At 42.3% G+C, this 26,739-nt stretch overlaps 1 protein-coding gene across 9 annotated transcripts in view; it reads left to right on the top strand.

Moving 5' to 3' along the window:
• gramd1ba (GRAM domain containing 1Ba) overlaps positions 1-26,739 on the top strand; it is a 182,206-nt gene that overhangs the window by 110,129 nt on the left and 45,338 nt on the right. For 6 of the 9 annotated variants that reach the window (XM_037546947.1, XM_037546942.1, XM_037546944.1 and 3 more), the window contains 2 exons: positions 18,792-19,011; positions 23,069-23,089. In XM_037546947.1, coding sequence (XP_037402844.1) covers positions 18,792-19,011; positions 23,069-23,089 — 241 coding nt within the window. Of the gene's footprint in view, positions 1-4,779; positions 4,872-18,791; positions 19,012-23,068; positions 23,090-26,739 lie in introns of those variants that run through there. The other 3 variants (XM_037546946.1, XM_037546945.1, XM_037546950.1) reach the window with 2 other exon arrangements.

Below are 26,739 nucleotides of genomic sequence, written 5' to 3'. Positions count from 1 at the left end.
ACAAACAGTGTAAAAACAGTTTATTACACGTGTAATTACATAAGATAGTGTTGAATATGCTGTTACAACATGCTGTCACAACTATCAAGATACACTAGTAACGACTGAAGTTGATACATATGTGTAATTACATAAGCTGTACTACAGTTGTCAATATGTAACAGTCAATAGATGAGTAGGTACAGTGATGTTGCATGTGTTATTAATGTGTAACTACGCAGTTATTACAGACACATATTATGAAGTGGGGTGCTCAGGGTGGCCCTGAGCTATTACTAGTTTTGAGTTCCTTAAAATGGTCTCCGTCAGTCTTGATTTCAATCTTGGTTTGTGGTATGAGTGCATTTTGCGCGCCTGCCTCATCGTTTAAGTGAGGGTGCTGACCACTCTGCATTAAAAAGAGGGAAACATCCACGGGCAAGACTGTCAGCTTTGTTGTGGTCATTTATGTCTTTAGTCTTTTTGTGTGTCAGTTATTTTCCTTGAAGTAGTGATTATGATATCGTTTAGAAGACTGATATTCATGGAGATTTCCATATGACGACAAGCCTTCAGACCGATCCAGTCACAAGTCCAGGTTGGTGTTTTGATGGTATTTGACCTCCATAATTCAGGCCAGGTATAAAGCTTGTTAAAGGTCCGCTAGATTGGTTTAATACATCGTAAAGCGTCTCAGATATAATCGCAGCATTGAATTTGGACCATATTGTACAGACCTGACTAGAAATATGCTCTTTTATGCTGATTATGACTGTATTGCAATATAAATGGTGGTGAGAAAGTGCTGCTTTGTGCTTAACTTAAACTTGAATTCCACATTTTTTCCAAATTTCTGCTTAATTCAAAAGCTGACGTGCAAACAAAGTCATTCAGATTGGTTTGGTGTGGAATGGTTCACATGATTTACAGTGGTGGTGATAGGAACCGAACACCTGTAGTGCTCAATGCCTTTAAAAGCTACGTTATACAAAATTGTTATGTGAAACGCTGCCTAATGACTGCAATAGGGCTGAAGGATTGGTTTTGTATGGAAATCGCAATTAAGGATTGTAATTTTCAAGTCGCAAAAGCTGCAGTTATTTTTTATGATATCCTGCATTGTCAAAAACGTCTTCTGAGCTGCCTATAGATGAGCTAGACCAATCAGAGGCAACCAAACCCACATGTGTTGTGACATCACAACCACAAATTACTATCTGTCTGCCACACTATATTTAGGGGTCAAGCCTCAATCCAGAAAAAAAGTTGAAATTCGGGTCTTGGCCAAAAAATAAAAAAACAATATTATTCAGAAAAATCACAGTTAGATATTTTCCATATTCAGAAAGCAACACATGGTTTTACAACCATGAGCCATGAGATAAGCCTAGCCTAAGACCCTTTGGTCTAAATCACATTTTTTAATCTATTCATGGTAGGAGGTCGAATGTTCCCCGGAGAAAACCAAATTTTCCAGTTTACTATAATCAACATTCCATATGAAGACGTGTAGGTTCACTGGCGGTTTTAGATAGTAAATAAAATGGCCATATTTGTGTTGGAGTCATGGTGACCTCAGTTAAGTAATTCGCTTTAATCCTCTCTGAATTCCCCTTTAAAGGCCATAACTCGGACCTAATTCATGTGTCGGTGCAAAGCTGCTTTGGTTCTCGCGGTTATGGAAGTGTTGGTCTGATCTGCTGGCGGTGGCGGTGACCCAGCCGAGACTCAGTCCAGCCCCCGTCACTCCAGAGTCAAAACACACAGATGGACTCCGAACAGGCCAGACATGAGTCAGAACTGAGTGAGGATTCTATGCTGATCATGTTGCGGCAATCAGAAGCAAATTTCAGATTCGGTAACTTCAGTTTAGGAGTAGGAAAAACGTTCGTAACTGAAACTGGGTTACCGCGAAAGTTTCTCGGTGCTCCTTTAGTTTTTAGTTTCATTGCTAAATGTTGGTTATAGTTTCAGTTTCTCTCTGTTTCCGTCGTTTTCCTGTTTGCGGATGCTCCAGCCCTATCGATATATCGGTTATCTGATAATGTTGGCTGGTGGTGGGAAGCCATGGTTTTATCAGTGTCAGCGAAATTGATGCAGATAATTCATCAATAAGCATCTACTTTGTTTTTTTGGCAGCAGCGATGGGATTCAAACTCACAATCTCTGAATGAGGCCTCCTTTTTAACTGTGTTACAGCAATGCAGGCCGAACTGGTGAATCTGAGCTTAAAGCACCATCGTGGTTAAATAACAAAAAATGTGCAGTCATATTCAAACGTCTGGTCAGAATATAGATTAGGACACATTCTCTACACATACTGCTTGTGAAATAAGGCCCACAGTATGGGTCAACATAACTGGGGCGTCCAACCTTTTACATCTACTGAACCCCTTCAACCAACCAGGCATGCAGGCTGAGCTTCCAAGAGTTTTTCAAGCAAGCTGGCTTCAAATTTTGATTAGAAAGCTGCTTTGAATATATCAGACACTTCAGACAATTAAGATGCTTTATCCATAAAGAGGTATTATTTCATTAACCCTGTAAAACACCAGGCTTATTACATAAGGCTTATCATTCAGTAACTACAAGACTACTGTGAGAAATAAAGGTACCATGCAGGTAGATGATTCGATCATCGAGGTACAATGGAAGTGTACCCTCAAAGGTACAACAGTGGTTTTAAGGTCCAGGGGTGGACCTTACATGAGTTTTTCCCAGTGGAAAAGTAGATATTTGTACCTTTTCATTACCAAACGTTTTAAATCAGAACATTAACGTAAAAGTCCTGGAGGCGAGGCGGGGTGTGTGGAGTCAGTACAACTTAGAAAATATCATTTCAGTGGATTCTGGTTCAGTTATGTTCCCTGACTAAAGGTACTGGGATGTACCCTTGAGGCTACCACCACAGGACAAGAGGGGGACTGCCCCAGTGACAGTGTCCTACCTTCTTTTCTGAGTGTATAGAGAACACGCTGAAATATGGCATTTTATTTTTCTACAGATTTTAGTGCTGAATTTCTAGCTATTGGCTTTAGATTGCAGATTTTATGCTTCATTTTTCCGCAATATGGTAACTTCAGCAGTTAAATAGTAATCATACATTAAAATGTGTTCTCTGTAGAGGGTGTTTTCCCTTTTTTCCCTTGCAAAACATGGAATTTCATGATTTTTTTCATATGTAAATACGTTTCTCTGCTGTAAAACGCTGTTAAACCTGCAATAAACGTCATGAGAGCTGTTTCCTGCCCCCTGCCGCCACTTTGCAACCCAGATGATGATCTATCTTTCCTGAAACATAAGTCCCCAGGGGGTGTGTGCGTGTCATGACAGAGCCATGACCCTGGCAAAAATCCATACAGTCACCCTGAATAGGGGCTCAGTACAGAAACCAGCCTGTGAGCGAATGCAGGAAACACTTTCTGCTCCCTGACGTTGCTTCTTCTTCACTGCTCTGCTGATATTGTCAGTTGGAGTTGCCGTCATTATGCGGCTCCAGTCTGACACTTCTCATGCATGCTTCCTCACTAGCACGTCTCATTTACAAAAATGGTTCTTTACGGGACCAAAAGTGGTTCCTCTCAGAAGCTTTCCAATCCAGATCTTGAATCCAAGTTCTAATGATGGGTTTTATGTCCTGCCTACCAGCAATTACAAGATCCAGGGCCGTAAATTGGATTTGAAGACCTCTGCTTTCTGAGGATCTTCTTAATTTTGAGAAAATTGTTAAAGTGGGGTTTTAGAGAAGGGAAAGCACTTGAATATGCAGGGCTGGGATATTCCAAGACCAGGATTGGGAACTGCTGCTTGACAGAATCACAGATTTTATTTGGAAAGATACAATACAAAAGCTTAATTAGATTAAGTGACCATTATTAGTCCCACAACGGGGGGATTTCACCTCCATTTGTGGGAGATTGTGAGATCATTCTGGTTGGGTAGGATGCAACCCCCCCCCCCAATCTCCCCCATCTCCCCCATCTCCCAGAGCTATGCTAGCCAGTGCAGGCATCTGTTAGCTGACGCCTGTGTTAGCCTTCACCCGCCTAGCACTGGTGGCATTGCGTAATTGGAGGAATCCTAACTAGTGGGTGGAATTGGATGCAACTGATTTGGGGAGGAAATTGGGGAAGTGGGGAAGAAAGAGCACCCAAAGAAACACTCGTCTGGAGCTTAATTAGCACACAGTAAACCCATTTTGATGTTGGATGTCACGATATTGATTAATAAATGATATATTGTGTAGCTGGGATGTGTTTGATGTGTATACCAAAGATATTAGAGTCAAATCAGTAAAAATATCGACATTGGAAAGATGTTGATCAGTGGTTCAAACTGCTGTTGATGACGTATTGATTATGTATTGGTTAGGCATCAGCAGCAGCACACGTGTAAATAAAGCGTACTGCGTATCGGCATCGACCCGCCTCCTGTATCGGTGCATCCGTGGTATTTTGTCCATATCAGACAGCCGTAGTGCTAAGCCTGGGGGGGTTTACAGACTGTGGTATTGGGGCGGGGGTGTGGTGGTGGGAATGGTGCTCTTGACTGGGTATGGGGGGAAGGGCAGACGAGCAGAGTGAACGAGGCATTAGAGTGACGCGTCCACCGCTGCTGACGTCCGCGGCTCCATTCATGAAAAGCGTGAATACTGAACAACCCGGTGTTGGGGCTGTTTATGCAGAGAGAGAGAGAGAGAGAGAGAGAGAGTCTCCATGCCCAGTTAACAGGAGAAAAGGAGGGAAAAAGGAGAGGAGGGATGTGCAACGAGCAAGCTTGTGTGCGGCCGCTTGGCTCCGCCCCCGCATCACTCCATCCTCAGGCTGCACGAAGGCTGGATGAATGAAGCAGAGAGACGCCCCGCGCTTTTAGCCGTCCTTCATGGCTTCCAGGTTCGTCCGTATCTCCATTAAACCGAGGGTTCGCTTGTGCATCGGGTGAAGATGCTGCTCTCGTCTGCATTGGCTTTTATCTCCTGCTAGAGAATCCGCTGGGGCTGCGTTCATTGGTGCATCTCCATGTGGTGATTTGGGGGTTGGTGGGGGGTGGAGGGGGGCTGGCTGTCTCTGAGCGAGGATGCTACCTTGCTTTTCCTCCAGAATGCCTCCATATGTGAAGAACTGAATTGCTTATGTGGTTTGTGTGGCGTCCGTTTGGCCACTGCTCATATTTGTGCATTTTCACCCTGGCTTTGGGTTCCTTTGCAGCATCTCTCTTGCTCGGATGTTTTTTTTTTGGTTGATCAATACTCAGCAGTGTGTAAAATGCCGCTGATTGTGCTGCTTTTCTTTCCTTTTTTTAAAGCATCCAAGCATCTCAGTCATGTCAGTCTTTCTCCAGTTACGCCTGAATATTTGAGCAGGAATGAATTTGTGGGTTGGCTGGTGTAGGACATCTGAAAATCGGAAAAGTGCCACTCAAGATCAAAATCCTGGGGTAAAAATGACTCCATGCTGGAGTTGCTGTGTGCATTTATGTGCTTTTCAATGCCTTCATTGTCAGAGATGGCATGATTTTTTTTGCCCCAATGCCGATATTGGAAAAAAAATGCTAAAATGATGCAAAACCTGATCGGTATTTTAGGACCACTACTAAGCTTTGAAATGAGCTGTTTTGATAGTATTAGCTAACAGTAGTCCATTATACTGGAACTACTCAATCACTCCACTACCCCATACAAAGAAATGGACAGCCAAGTGTTGAATATAGCATGAGCAAGCGTTGTTGGTGACACTTTTTCTTGAATTACATTGGCATAACCGTGTTATAAGCATGCAATGGCAGATGGCACATTCTGTTAGGAGTTGCTTCAGTAATATAACCGTGTCATGTTACCATTACTGGTCATTATACCTTCATTTTTGTTGTCATGGCATAGCTGGTAGTGGTAACAAGACACACAATCTGTCGTAGCAGGGTTCACGTACGGTGTTCTGAACTTGTTCGGATCATACTAGACAAACTAGTGCCATCTCTTCATTGTGAATCAAGGGGATTTTTTTCATGCACTGAATTCAGCTTCTTAATTAGTATTAATAGTATTATGAAGTTCTATCAGTTTTATTTGGTGACTCCTGGTGACCCTATGGATAGTGTTTCTCCAGAATCAAGCCAGATACCAGTCTTTTCCAAATTGGTTTTTCTCGTATTGCGTCCACAATGAGCCGCGGTTTGGTTATCTGGCCTTCGAGTGAGAGACGAGACTTGATCTGGTCAAGAAACCATCTGTTTACATTAAATGAACTTTGGTGGACACTCTCATTCGAAGGAACTTATAATTTGCTTACAGATGTAGATGTTAAGGGTGTCTTTACACTAGAGCTTTATCCAGAGTCAGGAACGCTTTCTCTGTGGGTTTGGTACATGGTCAAGTGTGAAAGCTGTTTTTGAGGCCTGGAGTGGTCCAGAGGACCTGCCTGTGGTCCAGAAATAATAAGACCCTCCTGGAAAGTGTGAAAAAACCCTAACCCTGCATTTACACCAGCAGTGCCGCAATGTGACAAGGCGGCTGGAGGTCATATATGTTCAGTGAGAGCTGGCGAATTTCCGGCGATAGGAGGCGGCGCGAACGTTGGTGATGCGGAGTGGGCGGAGTCCACACTACAGCAACACTGAGCAGAGTTTAACTTTACGCAAGTAAGGAGTGAAGCGACTGTAAAACAATACGCTCTGCTTTCGGTTCCTAGATAATTGTTCCTACTAGAGATGGAATAATGGTGATGGTGCTTTTGCCGACAATAGAGAGGAATCGCAACGTCCTGTACTGTCACAAACTGACTGATTAAATAAAAATAACCACACAAGCGAGTCCTCGCCAGGATTTTGTGTTTTAGTGGAAACACATCTGTGCTTGGCATCAGTGAAACCATGACAACCAACAGTCAGGTCAGTCTTGGAGCGATCAGCGCTCTGGGCGACAAGAGGCGTAAAGCCGCTCCCCGAGAAGTCATTGCTCGAAGACTCTTATTGGTGGAGCATGTTGTCCTTGACTAGCTGAGGAAAGGAACTGTGAGTCTGCAGGATTGAAGGAAGTGGTTTTACCTCTTAAACCAACCACCAGAAAGATGAGGCCCCACCTGGATTCCTGGATTCGAACTGGATTCCAGAGTGTTAATCCTTAATCCATGGAACCGTTTTACTCTCAAGTCTTCACTGACATCAAGGCCCAATCCTATTTCTTCTTTTTACCCCTACCCCTTGTTTTTGAGTGTCACCCTTACCCCTTGGAACTGAGTTATAGTGCGTAGCGGTTGAAATCTTCCTCTATGAAATGAGACCCTCAAATAAAAGAGCATCACTTCATTAACAGCTACTGGCGCTGCTCTGTGGGCGACCCTGCCCGTCTTCAGTGACAGTTCAGGGGAAAGTTCAGCTCCTCACTGCTGGGCTTTAGTTACATTTAGGGATCATATGCCTTCAAAGAAGGGGGCAATTATTTATTATCACCCACCCCTAATTCTTCAGTGATATGAAGCTGAAGTCAGATATTCACCAGATTCTCATTCAAATTTTCCCATTCCACCTTAAATGGTGCAGCAGTTACATTCTGACGCTTCAGTTGTCAGAATTCCTGGACTATTTAAGGTGGAATGGGAAAGTTAGCTAGCTAGTGAAGGAATTGATTGTTTTGAATTGGGCTGTATCTGTGTTACATATTCTGTATTGTGTGTTCTGTGCTGTGACTGTATGTAGAACAGTCTTCTGTCTATTCTTGTTTATCCCTATATGGCCGTGTTTGTCACACCTGTTACTTGTCCTGTATGAGCTGGGTCCAGTCTTGGCATCAGTCCAGCTATTTAACTGTGTTAGCCCAATGTCTTACGGGCCAGCAGTAAACTTCACCCTACAGACAACAGGCTGGCTCCTTGGATCCCGAGGGTTTGAAATTCTACAGTAGATACCGAGACATTAGTGTACTATTAGGGATTTTTAATGCTTGCTATGAAGAATAGGACCATAATACATTGAAACCTCATTAAACTAAGATGAAACAGTGGTTATCATAATTTTTTAACAGAGAAAATTCTCACATTTGTGGGTTTATTTGGTCGTTTTTCAGTCATTTTGCCCATTTTTGCTGTTTGGAGTCTCTGAAAAACCTCTGTTTGGAGGCCGAACACTTCGCCCTTCCCCTCTATCTCTACAAAAATCGGGACACCTTACCCCTAGACCAGAACGTGCAAAACAGAGGGCTAAGGGCCACAGAGCAGACCACAGCCTGGGCTGACCTTTGTTTGTAGGGACACATCGTTACATTTGAAGGTCTTTTCAATGGTTGACTCCTTCGTCCTTGTTGTGCCATTTTGTGTCGTATTTCTTGACCAGGTCATTTGTTGTTATTGATCCACCGCTTATACATCATCACCTTGGATGGAGAGCTCAGTGGTCCTCATTGTCATCAATGTTTTTATCCTGCTTTCACTCTGTTCCCTATTAGGACTTTCAGACCTTCCTTCACTGCTATGATTGTTGCATCACATCACTGCTGTCGGATCAAATCCTCGTATCTCGAAAATGGTAACTTTACAGGAGAAGGAAAAAACCTACTGTACTTTTAATGTAAGTCAATGGAACCAGACGTCTTTCCATGTCATTTTGGGCCATTTCCTTTGGTCTGTTCATCATGAAATTTGCACACAGTGTGAAGGTCAACAGGTGCTTCCAAAATATAAAAAAAACGAAAAATGACAAAAATGGAGATGCGAGGTTTTGTTCCAACAGCAGCGATATACATGTTCCATAAGTCCTTTTCGTCATTGGACCACAACATCAATAGCCATTACAGGTCTAATATTTAGGCTTGATGTCTCTCCTCTGACACATTAGAAATGTTTTAATGCTTAATGTTATGTAGCAGGGCTCAAGTGAAGTATTACCAGTGGATGACATTGGTATCTCTGCAATTATCGCCCATCGTTTTTTCCCCCACGTTGTGCAGCCCTAGTGATGATAGTGTAATACGTGCCACATACTCTGGGTCACTCTCACACAGAGGTGGGAGTGAACCTGCAGTGCTGCTATTCAGGGGCTTCACCGCTGATGAATCAGAAAAGCCACAGGGTGAGTGACGGCGACACTGTCACTGCGGAGGTGTTCTTCAACGACGCAGCGCCCACCCACTCCAAACACGCAAACACACATTCTCAGATGCCCTTGCTTGCTAGAACCTCCCACTCAGGCGAGTGTCAGCACGAATCCCACCTGTCACCAGCTTTTAGTGGGCTATTAAAAATGAAACAGTAAAAATAGAGAGAAAGCGTCATGGGCTGATTGAGGATAAACTCGTGTTCCCGCAATTGCTTGTGTAACGGCAGTATGGGTGGGAAGCGTGTTCTGACCAGGTGGTTGTATATCACTGCTCTGTCATTGCTCAAGGGGTACATTTCTGACCACACTGAATTCGTCCAGTTCAGATGCTTTAGGAAATTGTTTGGTTGCACTGTTGGAAATGAAGGTTCTGTGCAGGTACGTTTTATTTGTGAACAAGGTAAATGTGCCCTCAGAGGTTCTACAGTGGTTCTAAGGTCTGATTGTGAACCTTAAATCAGTTTCTCCAGGTGAAAAGTTCGTATTTGTACCTTTTCATGTTCCAATGTATTAAAACAGAACAGTAAAAGAATAGCCTGGAGATGAGACAGAGGGTGTGGAGTCCAGCTTAGAACATCATGTCAGTGGATTATGGTTGAATTATGTTCCCTGACTGAGATGTAGCCTTGAAGGTACCACCTCAGTGACGAGGGGGCTTCTGCCTCTGACAGTTTACTGTCTTTATTTCTGAGAGTGAAGTCCTGTAAGTGATTTAACAATATTTTCTTTTTAAAACTCACCATCTTTTGACCCAGAATCATGTTTTAACATTGATATAGGTTGGAGATTGGACCCTCTTGTCACTGGGGTGGGACCCTCAAGGGTCCATCTCAGTACCTGTAGTCAGGGAACATCACTCCATGCACCCCGTCTCGTCTCCAGGACTTTTACTTTATTGTTCTGTTTGAAAACATTGTTATGAAAAGGTACAAATACGAACTTTTCACCTGGAAAAACTGATTTAAGGATCACAATCGGACCATAAAAGCACTGTAGAACCTTTGAGAGAACGTTTACACTGTTTGTAGCTTGATGAACGAAAAACATACCTGCACAGAACCTTTCCAACAGTGTGGTTAATAGCTAGAACTTAACCCCTTAAAATCCCAGGCTTGTTACATACTAAGGCTTATAATTCAGTAACTACATGGACTTCAGTGCAAACTGGCTGAGCTACTCTTTGGTCAGCAATGATTCAGTGCATCCTAAAATTTCTTAAAAACATTACTATTGAGTTTGAGGCAAAATGGTAGAATTCAGCTGTTTTTAAAATACGGTGAAGGAGCTTTTTACACGGTAGCCGAATGTAGACAATAAAAATAGAATAACAAGCACTTGGATGAAGTTTGAGACTTTTGTTTTTGGCCAAAAAAGAAATGGAAGTGTGTTTTACTGAATAGTATCACAGTTGATTCTGATTCTAAAATCAGTCCAGTTAAAATGCGCATCAGTTTATTATGAATGCAACACTGCATCACATTAACAGACTTTATTTCAGTTTATTTTCTATCAGCAGTTCATGTGACACTGATGTACAGGCTGGAATCAAGCGAAGTCAGTGCTATCCCTAACCCCTATATCCCTAATCATTGCTTCAGTGTGTGATAAGGAACCCTTGTATCTAGGCCTCAGTTAACTGAGTTACCATGGTAACAGCCCCCAGCCCCCAGCAACAAAAAATCTCATTTACTTACTTTAGTTTAAAAACATTGTTCATGTATTCATTTATTTCATGCAAACCATAGCAAGACGTCTGTATTTCGACATGTAAATATGACACATTTTATGGCATCTTTTTTATTTGTTTTGCTTAGTTTAACATTTGGGGTAAAAAATAAAGCATAAAATTGAAAACATGCCACAATTTGTTTTTGTTTTTTGTTTTTTTCTCTCAATATGTTAGGCGGCAGTCGTGGGCTGGAGGTTAGGGAACTGGCCCTGTGACTGGAAGGTTGCCGGTTCAATCCCCAGTCCATGACTGAGGTGTCCTTGAGCAAGACACCTAACCCCCAACTGCTCCCCGGGTGCTGTGGATAGGGCTGCCCACCGCTCTGGGCAAGTGTGCTCACTGCCCCCTAGTGTGTGTGTGTTCACTAGTGTGTATGTGGTGTTTCACTTCACGGATGGGTTAAATGAGGAGGTGGAATTTCCCCGTTTGTGGGATTAATAAATCACTTAAACTTAAATTCAGCAAATCAACAGTAACTGAGTATTATGTAACGCGGTCACAGAACTCAGACGCTCACAGACTTTAAAAGAATCATAGGTTTTAATGGAATCACTCACACCCAGAGTCATAATCCCATAACGCGCATCAAGGTCAAAACAGAAAGAGAGCAGCGGGAGCAAACAAACCAAAGGGGCAGTCCAAAGTCATCGTCGTAACCAAAGCACAGGGATCAGAACACAAAGGCCGAAGTTTCCAAGCCGACAAAGCAAAAAGGGAAATCCAAAATCGGAATCGTAGGAAAACGAAACAAAGATCACACACAGGAAGACAGTCAGAGAAACGCTCAGTCATTGCCATGAATAAATGATACCTTTGGGGATTCTCCGTGGGGGAGAATCCGAAGTCGGCTGATCTCCCGTTGTGTTCTGGGATATCGAGTCCACGTAAGTGTCCAGAGGGTAGGCAGAAAGTGTCGTGAGCACGTGATTACCCAGGGGATTCTGGGAAATCGAGTTCGTTTTCTCCGTAGACGTGAAGTGTGTTCACTGTAGAGGATTTTTCTCAGAAGATCAACAGAAACATGCCAGGAGTGGCCAGAGCTTCAGATTGTATTGAACGACTTGACTTTTTGGCGTCTCACAGTTGATCCTGCCTAGGGGGCGAGTTCTATCGTTTGTGCTCATGCCGCTTTTGACTGAGATCTTCACAAAAGGTAGGTGTAATTTGACCAGAGGTGGCCAAACATTGGCGTATGAAAGTGCCCTTGTGGGCACGACCCAGCGGCAGAGTTTGCGCTCTGAAAAGTCGTTTTCTCTGAGAGTGCTGAGTGCATTATATTGCTCTTGTAACCGAGGCCTGATCGTTTATCACACCGCTGCAGTTGAAAGGCTTTACTGCTCTTATAGTGGCACTCCGTGTAAATGTCGATGTAAATAATCTAAGCGATGAGTTTTATGAGAGCTGCGTCCCGCTGGATGCTAATGAAACCGCTCTGAATACGATCCTCTAATCTGCTGCTACTGGAGCCTCCCATTCCCCTTGCTGGAGTTTAATCAAAGCGATGTTCCTCAGCGCTCCAGCTCGGCCGCAGAGCTTTACTTAACTGCCTCCGCCGACTGGACCTGTGACCTTTGCCGGTGACACTGATTGCGGGGAGGGAAAGGTCAGCATGTCCGTAGAGGTGTATGTGTGTGAGCAGCTGGCACATAGTCGGGATGTGGAGGGGTACTCAAGTACTCGAATACTGAAACGATTGTTTGGTCATTATTTTTTTATTTGTTTATTTATTTTTACGTTCCATTTAATCTGAGTAAATTCTTCGTTCTGAGTAAAGTTTAGAAATCCAATTAAGGAATCTGGAAAAGAGGCTGGATTTTAGCTCAGTGATCAGATTCCTCAGTGCTGTGAACTCTCACTCCGATTTCTTTTGGGTTTCTCAGTCTGAGCATGTCTGGAAACAGACAGCGGCGCTGAAACCAAATACATGCTTGACAAAATAAAGGATTTAAATATTCTTCATCTTCTAAATGATGCATGTTCATGTTTTCAGGTAAAGTGGCGCGATGTAAAAAAAAAGCTTTACATCATCGTTTATGTTGCGTCTTATTCTGTGAGTTTATTGGCGGATTGCAAAGGAAAAATCTGAGACACATGGGGGTTCCCATCCATCCATCCATCCAGCCATCCATCCATCCATCCATCCAGCCATCCATCCATCCATCCATCCATCCATCCATCCATCCATTTCCTAAGCCACTTTTCCTATCACTACCACTGTACGGAAAATCAGGGTATAAGTTTTTCTATCGTTAACTTAAGCCACTCTGAATTAATTTGTATCTTACCCATTGAATTAGACAGGGATCTGGAAGAAATGATGATTCCATAGAAACGGTTCACTTTCACCATGATTCAGTTCAGCTCTGTTATAGATTTGATTAACTGTAAAAAAAATATACTGGATACACAAATGTGACTGAAGGATATACACTAGATAGGTGATATATACACTATATTTCCAAAAGTTTTCACTCACCCATCCAAATCATTGGATTCAGGTGTTCCAATCACTTCCATGGCCTCAGGTGTATAAAGCCGAGCCCCTAGGCCTGCAGACTGCTTCTACAGACATTAGTGAAAGAATGGGTCGCTCTCAGGAGCTCAGTGAATTCCAGCGTGGTGCCGTGATCGGACGCCACCTGTGCAGCAAGTCCAGTCGTGAAATTTCCTCACTACTAAATATTCCACAGTCAACTGTCAGTGGGATTATAACAAAGTGGAAGCGATTGGGAACGACAGCAGCTCAGCCACGAAGTGGTCGGCCACGTAAAATGACAGAGCGGTCAGCGGATGCTGAGGGGCATAGTGCGCAGAGGTCACCGACTTTCTGCAGAGTCAATCACTACAGACCTCCAAACTTCATGTGGCCTTCAGATCAGCTCAAGAACAGCGTAGAGAGCTTCATGGAATGAGTTTCCATGGCCGAGCAGCTGCATCCAAGCCTCACATCACCAAGCACAATACAAAGTGTTTAATGCAGTGGTGTAAAGTGCCACCACTGGACTCTAGAGCAGTGGAGATGTGTTCTCTGGAGTGACCAATCACGCTTCTCCGTCTGGAAATCCGATGGACGAGTCTGGGTTTGGCGGTTGCCAGGAGACGGTACTTGTCTGACTGCATTGTGCTGAGTGTAAAGTTTGGTGGACGGGGGGATTATGGTGTGGGGTTGTTTTTCAGGAGTTGGGCTCGGCCCCTTAGTTCCAGTGAAAGGAGCTCTTAACGCTTCAGCACCAAGAGATTTTCCTGTTCCAACATGACTGCGCACCAGTGCACAAATCAGGTCCATAAAGACATGGACGAGCAGGTTTGATGTGGAAGAACTTAACTGGCCTGCACCTCAACCTGATAGAGCACCTTTGGGATGAATTAGAGTGGAGACTGTGAGCCAGACCTTCTCATCCAACATCAGTGTCTGACCTCACAAATGTGCTTCTGGAAGAACGGTCAAAAATTCCCATAACCAAACTCCTAACCCTTGTGGAAAGCCTTCCCAGGAGAGCTAAAGCTGTTATAGCTGCAAAGGGTGAGCCGACATCATATTAACCCCTATGGATTAAGAATGGGATCTCACTCAAATTCATATGTGTGTGAAGCCAGACGAGTGAATACTTTTGGCAATATAGTGTAGATTATTTTGACCAATAATTGAGGACATATTATATAGAATATTAGTCAATTGTAACAATTCATGTTACTGATAACAAAGAGACTTTTTTAGATGCAGTTGTTGCTTTTTCCTCTTCCTCCCGTGCTGTTTTCCTCTCCAGCTTGCCGGCTCTTGGTTCATGTGCAGCCCATTAATAATTAAGACTGAGCTTGGCGCCGTTTCTGTGGTTCGCAGTGAGGGAGGGAGGTGACGGGAGGACACAGCTGTGGGGGTGGGGGGGATAGGAGAGAGAAGGAAGGAGAAAACGAGGGGAAAGGGCGACAGGATCTTTCACACTGGTGGCTTCAGAGCAACTGAGTGTATTTTCAAGATGGACAGCTTGGGGACAGTGTTGACCCCTTCAGATTCATATGCAGGCCTTGCAACTGGTGAAACCAGCAGTATGTGGTCTGTAAGCGCTACACAGTATAAGCAGTCGCTTAGGGCTCCTGATGTGCCAGGGGGCCCCAAGTACATACTCATTAAAATGAGTTCAATATTGTTTATAGTCAGGATGATTTTTTCCTATTAAGTATGAATTATAGAACTATAGAAAAGAATTCAAGTGAAGTGGGGGTGAAAGGATCCTGCTTAAGGCTCCAAGTTGTTCAGAAATACCACTTTGTATACAAACGTATACAGTGCATAATAACTTATCGTTAACTACACAATTATTACATCTTTATTACACAACATGTTCTTCAACTATATCCCTTTGTGAGATTGCTGACTTTTTGCACAAGTCAGTTAACACAATGTAAACAGTCATTCAGTGATGTGTGATGTGCCGTTGTAGAGCAACTCACCGAGTCACAGTTCACAGTGTTGGTCAATGGAACCAGACGTCCAAACTGTTTAACGCCTGTCAAAGCTCCTTCATGGAAAGTTACTGCATGAAATTATTACAAACACATTGTTTGATGTTTGAGACATTTATGATAGTTTATGGAAGTATTAGCCTGTCCGTTTGGGGTGGAGAGTTACGTGCAAGGCATTGTAAGGCAAAATAGTCCCCAAAGATATGTTGGTCATCAGATTTACCATCAACATCACTACATATAAAACCTCAGAAGACACGTGTAGGTTGTAGACATAGTGACCCCTGGTTCCTATCACCACCACTTTAAGGAACACATGGTGTATGCAGTCTTTACAAGCCTAAAATTAATCATTTCGTTACACGATAGGTAATTATACAATTATTACATCATTATTACATAGTTATTGATGGTAATAAATGTAGATTTTCTATGACCAAGTTCAGATCTGCACTTCTGACTCTGTTTGCTTCTCTGGAAGTCAGAGAAACGTGGCAACAGTGTAGACTTTGTCAAAGTCAAAGACAGTCAAAGACAGTGTGACTTTATCAAATTCATATTATAATAACATGTAAATGAGTTATAGGTAAATAGGAAATAGAGTAAAATGTCCATCCCTTTGATTTCTGGCCGTCACTGATGGACACTGGCAGGTGTTCTTCTATATGGCTGCTGTTTGTGCTGTAAAAGGTTCCAGACTCTGGAACTTAGGCTCTGTTAACCTCTGTAAAGGTAACTGACCGTGTGGTGTGGAACACCTCGGTCAGACTAAAGCCCCTCATTGTTCTTGTCCATCGTCCACAGTGTGTCCACAGCTCGGTGTGAAATGTCAGTCCTCCTACATTCCTGCGAGCTGACAGAGCGGAGGTGAACGCTTTGTGGGTTGATAAGGCCGCGGCCTTTGGCTCTCGGTACTGACCGCTGTATTCTACTTGTTTGTCAGGTGTCAGGGATGAACTGTGCCAAAGTTCATAACACGGAGGAGGACAGAACGTACAGTACAGTACAGTACAGTGCCGATCTGTACAGACGCCAGCTGAGGCCTGTTTATGTTTGATGCAAATGTACTTGGAGTGTGTTTTTGTTGAATATTAACACCATAAAAAAGTCTTCTTCTTTTACTATTATTATTATTATTATTATTATTACTGCTACTGTTATTATCAATGTCATAATGATATTATTACAAACACTTCTTTTACAGTCAGTCACTTATTAATAATTATATATGTTAATAATGAGATAAGAATAATAGTAAAAGTAGCCTCAACTGTATTATTATCATTATTAATATTGTTATTATTCTCTACAGACGGCCAGCTGAGGCCTGTTTACCTGCAGGTTTGCTGCAAAAGTCAAAGTGTGCTTTTTCAAATATTTATGCCATTACATCCAAACAATAATAATAATTATTATTACTATAATTATTATTATTGCAATACAGTAATGACTGTAATTACTACTAATATATATGATGTATTAATTACTTATTACATAACTATTACAAAACTTAGTAATAAAGATGTCTTATACTGATGATAACATAACAATAATATTAATAGTAGCTTAATATTTATCATCATCAGTAGTAGTAATAACGGTATTGTATTAACATAATAACAGTGATAATGATGATAATAACAATAATAATAATAATAATAATACTTATTAGTATTGCTATTATGAAGGTGACGATGTGATGGAAAAATAGGTAATAAAACAATAATGCCAATAGTAATAGTAATAATAGTAATAATAGTAATAATAAAAATAACACTGATAATAATTGATTTTAGTTTAAATGAATATGATTGTGATCGTGGTCGTTGTTGCATTTTGTTGTAGTTATAGCTGTTATAGCTGTTATTAAGGTAAGGCTAACTGTAGTAATAGTGATAATATTGCATGCTATAATAACTAAACAACAAGTTGTGATAATGTTATTATATACACACTATATGTTATGATGATGATGATGGTGATGGTGATGATGGTGATAGATGCTGCTGCTGTGCACTGTAGACGGCTGTGTGTCTGTGTGTGTTATGAAAGCAGCACTAGGCTGTTTTGGTCATGGTGGTGGTTTTTGCCCAGTTTTGAGGTGATTGTTGAAGTTTTTGTCTGTGTTTTTTTGCGTGCTCTACAGCGCCTCCTCTAGGAACGGTTCATACGCGTGTCAGTTCAGTTTAGTATGTCCTTGTCTTTTTTAAAGTGGAACCTCGTGTAAACGGTATGAAAGTGTGCCGTGCTTGTTTGTCGTATCTCGTAGCTGTTCTGGTTATTTATGCTCTTGTGAATTTCTCTTTTTCTGACTGCCACTGAAACTACACGAACACAGACAGGCTTGTCTAAGGACATGTGACTGAATCAGCTTCTCTCGCGCTGGTTGGATGAAAGTGCTTTAAATAGACCTGCAGAAACAAAGCGGGTGGAATAAGGAGGCTGTATGAGCAGCGCTGAGTCGACCTGCTCTGCCTGAACGTTATTTACTTTGTGTAAACAGTTGTATGGATCTCAGTTGATGTGATTTAGGTGGTAACAGCGCTGGTGGAATTTACTGTATTGATGTGAAAATGACAATGAAAAATATAAACAGTGTTTTCAGCTTAGAGGAGGCGATGAGACTGACACCCCCCCCCCCCCCCTTCTGTCTCTCTCTCTCTCTCTCTCTCTCTCTTTCTTGCTCTGTCTCTCTGTCTCTTTGTTTCTGTCTGTCTCTCTCTCTCTTTCTTGCTCTGTCTCTCTGTCTCTTTGTCTCTCTCTCTCTTTCTCTCTGTCTCTTTCTCTCTTTCTTGCTCTGTCTCTTTGTCTCTCTCTCTCTCTCTTTCTCTCTGTCTCTTTCTCTCTTTCTTGCTCTGTCTCTTTGTCTCTCTCTCTCTTTCTCTCTGTCTCTTTCTCTCTTTCTTGCTCTGTCTCTCTCTCTCTCTCTCTCTCTCTCTCTTTCTTGCTCTCTCTCTCTGTCTCTGTCTCTTTGTCTCTCTCTCTCTCTCTCTCTCTCTCTCTCTCTCTCTCTTGCTCTGTCTCTCTGTCTCTGTCTCTTTGTCTCTCTCTCTCTCTCTCTCTCTCTTTCTCTCTGTCTCTTTCTCTCTTTCTTGCTCTGCCTCTTTGTCTCTCTCTCTCTCTCTCTCTCTCTCTCTCTCTCTTTCTTGCTCTCTCTCTCTGTCTCTGTCTCTTTGTCTCTCTCTCTCTCTCTCTCTCTCTCTCTCTCTCTCTCTCTCTTTCTTGCTCTGTCTCTCTGTCTCTGTCTCTTTGTCTCTCTCTCTCTCTCTCTCTCTCTTTCTCTCTGTCTCTTTCTCTCTTTCTTGCTCTGTCTCTTTGTCTCTCTCTCTCTCTCTCTCTCTCTCTCTTTCTTGCTCTCTCTCTCTCTGTCTCTTTGTCTCTCTCTCTCTCTCTCTCTCTCTCTTTCTTGCTCTGTCTCTCTGTCTCTGTCTCTTTGTCTCTGTCTCTCTCTCTCTCTCTCTTTCTCTCTCTCTCTTTCTCTCTCTCTCTTTCTTGCTCTGTCTCTCTGTCTCTGTCTCTTTGTCTCTCTCAGCACTGCCAGTAACTCGAACCGGAGCACACCTACTTGCTCGCCCGTCCTCCGCAAACGCTCTCGCTCGCCCACCCCCCAGAGCCCTGAGGGAGAGAACATGGTGGAGAAGGGCTCCGATCACTCCTCTGATAAATCCCCCTCCACCCCCGAGCAGGCCGTCCAGCGCACCTACAGCCAGTCCGTCCACACCAGCACGCGCAGCGGCGGCAAGAACTCCAAGGTCAGCATCAACGCACGCACACACACACACACGCGCACACACACACACACACACAAATACACAAACACACACACACACACACACACAAATACACAAACACACACACAAATACACAAACACACACACACACACACAAATACACAAACACACACACACGCACACACACACACATACGCACGCACACACACACACAAACACACACACACACAAATACACAAACACACAAACACATACACACACAAATACACAAACACACATGCACACACACACACACACACACACAAATACACAAAAACACATACGCACACACACACACACAAATACACACACACACAGCCACAAATACACACAAATACACCCACACACACACTGACACACACACACACACACATACAGATTAAACAGTGACGTACTGTTCTAAAGTCTGGAATCACTTTCTATATTCACATTTTTGTTCTTTTATATACAAAAATATATAATAACTCAGAATCGTGTGCAAATGTTTTTACACCCCTGGTCAAATGACATGTTATGTTGATTTTTCCGTAAATCATCGCTGTCCAAAGAAAACCGAGCATCTCCAAAATGAGCAGCAGAGGGCAAAACTTAGATTTGAATATCTAAATAAAGGTAAATAGATTTCATTCCAACAGTGTTTCTGTTGGTCCATTCACTGTGAAATTCCCCCTCAATATGAAGGGCAGCTGCTCAAATGAGGTAGAAAAATAACGAAATAAAAAAATATGTTTTTCTTAGACAGCACCGACAATTTTGAGCACAGTTTCTATTTTAAAATATTGGGGGGGGGATAATATGAAATATAAAATAAATTTTGCACAAATTACATCTTATGTTTTCCCCCATAAATTCAGTGAGTAAACATTGTTTAATGGATGTGAAAATCAACAAAACATGTCGTTTGACCAGGGGCATCCAAACTTTTGCACATGCCTGTAACTGTCAGAACATTCCGAGTTTAAAGCCCTCACCAGAATTTTACATCAAGGTCAATTTCCTTTTGTGCCACAGGGGGGCGCCAGACCCCTCAGGCCTTTTTAAAAACCCACCAAAAGAAAAAGGCAAGTTTTCAGCAAGCGCTTCAGCTGCGAGTCGGGTATTAACTTCAGCAGAATGGGCTGTTTAAAGTGACGTCGCTGATTCCACATGATGGATCCATATTCTGGCCTTCCTCTTCGTCTTCTTTGCATGAGTGTTTAATAGGAAAGTGTACAGGAGTTAAAGTATCAGTGCATTAAAGGTTGCCTCCTTTTTATTCCATAGAAATCTATGTGAAAAGCCCTCACGACAACACAATATTAAAAAGCTACATTAATTGATCATATTATTCCCGATGGCATTTTCTCCACACGAGCCACTCGCAGTTTCAGATCATTGATCAGTTATAATGAGGAAAGACACATTCATTGCTGTAATCTATAATCATCAATAATATCAATTGATTCCAGACTTTCGAACAGTATCAATTAGCGTCTGCTTATATGCAGTGTTTTATATCTTGGCTGCCTCAAGGAGCTCCTTTAATGATCTGTAAATGTAATGCCTTTCACTTTCAGCCAGGACTGACTTATGGTGCTGTGAAAAAGTATTTGCCCCCTCCCAATTTCTTCTATTTTTGCACATTCGATTTATTTATTTTTTTTAAAACGTAAACAAAAAATGCTGTTTTTAAACGATGATTCCATTTATTCAAGGAAATATGCTGTCCAGCCCTGCCTGGCCCCTTTGTGTAAAAATAATTGCCCCCTTAGCTACTAAAACAACCAGTTGACCAAAGACCAAATGCTTTTTACTGTTGGGTTCAGTTTCACCATCCACACCCAGGCGTGTCGACTGCCAGACCTGTTAAAGTCTGAACATCCCCAAAACAGAACCTGTCTGGTAACGTGAAGCAGGTTAAAAGGTCTCAAATAGCAGCACATGATGCCACGTTGTAATGAGATTCAAATACAGATGCGAAGCAAAGTCCCTGAAATCTGCAAGTTTGGAAAGGGTTACAAAGCCACTGCTAAGGCTCTGGGACTCCAGAGAACCACAGAGCCGTTATCCACAAATGGAGCAACCTTGAAGCAGTGGTGAACCTTCCCAGGAGAGGCTGGCCTGCCAAAATTTCACCAGGAGCGCATCGATGACTCATGCAGGAGGTCACAAAGGAACCCAGACAAACATCTAAAGAACTAGAGGCCTCACTTGCCTCAGATAACATCAGTGTACACGATTCCACAATAAGAAAGACGCAGCGCTTGTCTTGCATTCGCCGAACAATATCTAGCTAACCCGGAAGGCTTTTTAGGATATTCTGTGGACAGATGAGTCAAAGGTGAAACTGTTTGGAAGGCATAGGTCCCATTATATCTGATGTAAAGCCAACACCACATTCCATCATAAGAACATCAAACCAGCAGTGAAACATGGTGGTGGTAGTGTGATGGTCTGGGGCTGTTTTGCTTCTGCAGGACCTCAACGACTCGTCATAAGCGATGGAGCCATAAATTCTGCTCTCTGTGAGAAAATCCTGAAGGAGGTTGTCTGCCTGTCAGTTTGTGACCTAAAGCTGAGGCGCAGTTGGGTCGTGCAGCAGGACAATGATCTGAAGAACAAAAGTCCACCTCTGAACAGCACAAAAGATTAAGGTGTTGGAACGACCGAGTCAAAGTCCTGACTGGGCACCTTAAACATGCAGATAATACTCGGAGACCTTCCAATGTGGCCGAATTACAGCAATTCTGTGAAGATTGGGGCCAAAAATCCTTCACAAATGTTTGATTGCAGTTTTTACTGCCACGGGTGCCACACCCACTTATTAGGTTGGTGGGGGGCACATACTTTTTCACATCGTTGATGCAGGTTTTGAATAAATCTGTAATTTTCAGTAAACGGAATGGTCATTTGAAAGCCCTGCATTTTGGGCTTACTCATGTTGTCTTTATGTTATATTAAAATTGGACGATCTGAAACATTTCAGTGTGACAAACTGGCAAAAGTAGAAGAAATGAGGTGAGGGGCAAATACTTTTTCACAGCCCTGCGCGTGACTTTATCAGAAGAGAAAACAAAGCAAGTGAATGAAAGGCAGTAGTGCTGTAGTGGTGAATGATGGGTCAAATCAGTTTAAATCAATTTTCAGAAATATGATTGCAGAACTGCTTTTTATTTGTTAGATGGAAAATTTCTGCATTTGGGAATCTCCGGAAACAGCTTCCTTACAGGCTTTAAAGCTGAACATGTGTGCGCTGTACTTCCCCAGGGTAGATTTCCATGTTCCATATGACTCTGAGAGCATGACCATTTCCACCGTCATCAGCACCCCATGCACAATAAACAAGACTGTCTCACATTCCCCCATCCCCCCCCCCCTCTCTCTCTATGTCTCTGTCTGTCTCTCTCTCTCTCTCTCTCTCTCTGTCTCTCTCTTTCTCTCTCTCTGTCTCTATCTCTATTTCTCTGTCTCTGTCTCTCTCTCTCTCTCCTGTCTCTCTTTGTCTCTCTCTGTCTCTCTCTCTCTCTCTCTCTCTGTCTCTCTCTCTCTTTGTCTCTCTCTCTCTCTCTCTCTCTGTCTCTCTCTCTCTTTCTCTCTCTCTCTCTGTCTCTCTCTCTCTCTCTTTGTCTCTCCTCTCTCTCTCTTTGTCTCTCCTCTCTCTCTCTCTCTCTCTCTCTTTGTCTCTCTCTCTCTCTCTCTCTCTCTGTCTCTCTCTCTCTTTCTCTCTCTCTCTCTCTCTCTGTCTCTCTCTCTCTCTCTTTGTCTCTCCTCTCTCTCTCTTTGTCTCTCTCTCTCTCTCTCTCTCTCTCTCTCTCTCTCTGTCTCTCTCTCTCTCTCTCTCTCTCTCTCTCTCTCTCTGTCTCTCTCTCTCTCTTTGTCTCTCTCTCTCTCTCTCTCTCTCTCTCTCTCTCTCTCTCTGTCTCTCTCTCTTTGAACTGGAATGTCTTTGTCACTGAAACTGTTTCAGCTCATTCAGCGTTTCTGTTTCTTATGCACTGTATTTGAATTTTGTTTTGTTCTGTTTCCTGATTTTCTTTGTTCTTCTTCTCATGCATGCTAGTCACACAAGAGACTTTCCAAAGTAAGCATCACACTTTTCTGGTCTTTTCTGTCACTGTGAGTGCGTGTCGTTATGCCCCGTGTGACCGATGGTCGTCCCCTGCATCCTGACCCAGTCAGCGCTGAGCTTCCCCTGTACATTCTTCCTCCACTAACCCCAAGACCCTCAGTGCTGCTCTGTCACAGTAGGGCTGTCACTGTTAGATATACTAGTAATAAAGTAACCTGACAGTTATTTTGACCTTTAGTTGAGTAATAATTGCCAGGTTTGGTATAAAATCTAAATAGAAAGCAGTGCAAACTAACTCCTCATATAAGTCAGGAACCTGGGGCTGAATTACAACTTCCTTAACTTAAGAAGAGCTCCCCCTGCTGTTTTTCAGTGTCACTGCTCTCCACTTTCAGTTTCAGTTTCCCAAACCCTTTAGCTGAGTGAGCTGTGTTATAAACAGACACACATTTAGCTCAGTCTCCTCATTTTCACCACCATTACTAATATTTTTTCTGACCAGTTGTCGTCAGCATTAACACATGAAGGTAATACTAGTAGAGATCGTGTCTGTAGCATCTGAGATTTCTTAAACGCTGTTAAAAAACCTCTTCAGTCTTCAGTCAAAGTCCCTGTGTGGATAAATGTGACGTGGTTATGCTAGTTAAACTGAACTGTGCTTCCTGTGACTGCATAAAGCAATAAAAGTGGACGGTTAAAACAGAAGTTAAGACGCTCTGGGGTTCTTAAAGTTAGGACAGTTTTCAGGTGACTTAGTCTAGCTGGGATGTTTCTGTAGTACCATTGTCTTATCTGGTCTGAAGATTATGAACTTGAAGATCTGTTGTTCTGTAATAGCTTCTCTCCTTATTTCAGTCCTAACTAAGGTTGTCATGGTGACCAAGCGCATAAAATAAGATTTTAGACTTAAGAAGTTTCTGTAATGCGGCTCCTGGTCTTCAGAGCCACTCGGCACAATGCTAGCCACTCATAATTTTTGACTCCTAATCATATATATGTATATTGCTGTTGTCGGATCAAAACCTCCTATCTCCATTTTTGACCTTTTTCGGGTTTTTTGAGAATTTGAAAATACCCTTTACATTGTGTGTAAATTTCATGATGAATGGACTAAAAGAAATGACTCAAAATGACTTGGAAAAAATTCTAAATTCTGGTTCCATTAACTTGCATTAACTCGATTGCCAATAGAACAAAAACAAAATCGTAATCCCAGTCCGAGCCAAGGCCAAAAAGGTATATATCCAAAACGACAAAGACAGAGGTATCTAAAAAGCCCAACCTTAGAGTCCCATCTAATTTAATACAGGTGGAAGTCTTTAATAATCAGGAGACTTAGATCTCCGCCAGGAGTGGGGTGGGGAGTATGAAGTCACGTGAGACTCCAAAGGACTCTGGGAATTGGAGTCCCTGTCTTGCGAGGCTGGATCCGAGCACGTGACACTTACATTAAAAGTAGATTTTTTTCCTTCTCCTGTAAAGTTACCATTTTGGAGGTATAAGTATTTTTTTTCTGACAACAGTGATATATATATATATATATATATATATATATATATATATAATTATATTTATATGCATTATTCTACTGAATTATTTCAAACTGCAGTCCTGCAGTTAAATTTTTTTTTCAAGAAATCCGTGAAGTACTCAAACCATAGATATTTAGGATTATGTTAGTATCTATTTAAATCCAAAGGCATTCATTGAGATAGTAATAAGAAAAATATATGCAAAATCGTCCTTTATAGGGTGATTTTTATTGGGAGGTGTCTGTCCCAAACCATAAACCACACATTTACACTTTTTTTTTAAGGTATTTTTTATTTCGTTCAAAGTAAAGTTGAAAATTTGGATTTAAATGAGGTTTAACTTTTAAATGGAAAAAAGTGCCGTCTAATCTTTTCGTGACACTCAAGAAACACAGAGTTTTAGTCTGTGGGCGGAGGCTTATTTTAGCCACGCCCTGTATTTTATAGCAGGGAGCGAGACTGCATCCCTGTCCCTCATGGCCACGTGGTGAACAGTTAGATCCCATTGTTTTGAAGTAAATGTGTCCCGAAGTCTGAAAACCAGTGTGAAACTTTGAGTTGTCACCACGGAAACACACATTTTCTACAGCTGATTAAACTTGTGATGATTTTATGTGTGTACAGCTGCTAATAGTCATGTACTGTACTGACGAGCGTTTTTGAACGCTGCTCAAAATGAGCTAAAATGGTCAGTACTGAAACATTCGGAGTTTCAGAAGTGAAGTGATTGTTTTGGTAGTGATAAAATGAAACATTCAGTCATTCATTTTAGTAAAATAAACGTAATTGAGATACAGGGTCACTCAAAGCAAAGGGATTTCAATCTAAAGTCCAAGTCAGTTGAAAATCCCACATGTGTTTTCAACACTTTGAACTAATTCAGTAGAATGATGCATGAAGCAACATCAGCTGCTCAAACTTTAGCCTAAGGGTCCAATCCCATTTCTGATTTTTACCCCTACCCCTCGTTTTCCGAGTGTCTCCTCGCCCCTTAGAACTGAGCTATAAGGGGTAGTGGTTGAAATCTTCCTCTATGAAATGAGACCCTCAAATAAAAGAGCATCACTTCATTAACAGCTACCAGCGCTGCTCTGTGGGCGACCCTGCCCCTCTGCAGGGACAGCAGAGGAGGGTGAAGTTCAGCTCCTCACTGCTGGGCTTTAGATACATTTAGGGCATCATACGCCTTCAAAGAGGGGGGCAATTATTTATTATCACCCCCCACTAATTCTTCAGTGATATGAAGCTGAAGTCAGATATTCACCAGTTTCTTACTTGAATTTTCTCGTTCCACCTTAAATGGTGGGATTGAAAAATTTAGCTAGCTAGCTACAGAAACGTCAGCATACTATTAGCGATTTTTATACTTGTTATGAAGAAAAAGACCAAAATACACTGAAGCGACATTAAACTAAGACAGAACAGTGGACATGGTCATTTTTGAACCAAAAAAAAGGTAAAAAATGGAGAAAAAAAAAATTAGCTAAAAAAATTGGTCACTTGCGCATCCTTCCGTTTTTTTTTCCATCTATAACACCCTAGAGAGTAACTCTGAAAAACCTGACTTTTGGAGGCCGCAGAGCCCCAACACCGTCACCCTACCAGTCTATCTCAACAAAAATCGGGACACCCTATGCCTGAACGTGGCTGCGGCAACCGGAGGGGTAAGGGCGAACTGGTAGGGCCGAGGGGTGAAATGGGATTAGGAAACAGGAGAAATTAAAATATGCAGCGTCGTATTTGCCAATTCATCAAGAAAGGTGATTTTTTAATATTTTATTTTTACGAATCAAGTAACGAAGTGAATCGATTCATCGTGACAGCCCTGTGTTACAGCAACCTTGATATTGTTGAGCTAAGGTTCTTTTACTTTACCTGAACAATCCCCAGCACCCTTTAGCTGCCCTCATTAACGTTAGCATTTCCAGCCTCCTGCACAACAGTGTTGTCCTTTAGCCCTCTGCTTTCTGCTAACATGCTTTGTGTTGCGAATGCTAACGTTGAGGTCATTGTCAGATTCCATTTGCGCCCCACCTACTTACGTCCAGCTGTTAACTGGTTCGGTAGTTGCCTGTACTTTCCCTGCTAAAGCTGATGTGTGCTAGTACCTGCTCAGGATTCACAACTAGC

This window comes from Pygocentrus nattereri, chromosome 18 (assembly GCF_015220715.1).
Source record: "Pygocentrus nattereri isolate fPygNat1 chromosome 18, fPygNat1.pri, whole genome shotgun sequence".
Taxonomy (NCBI): domain Eukaryota; kingdom Metazoa; phylum Chordata; class Actinopteri; order Characiformes; family Serrasalmidae; genus Pygocentrus; species Pygocentrus nattereri.
The sequence above is the reverse complement of the archived record's forward strand: the minus strand, read 5'-3'. Positions and strand labels throughout refer to the sequence as shown.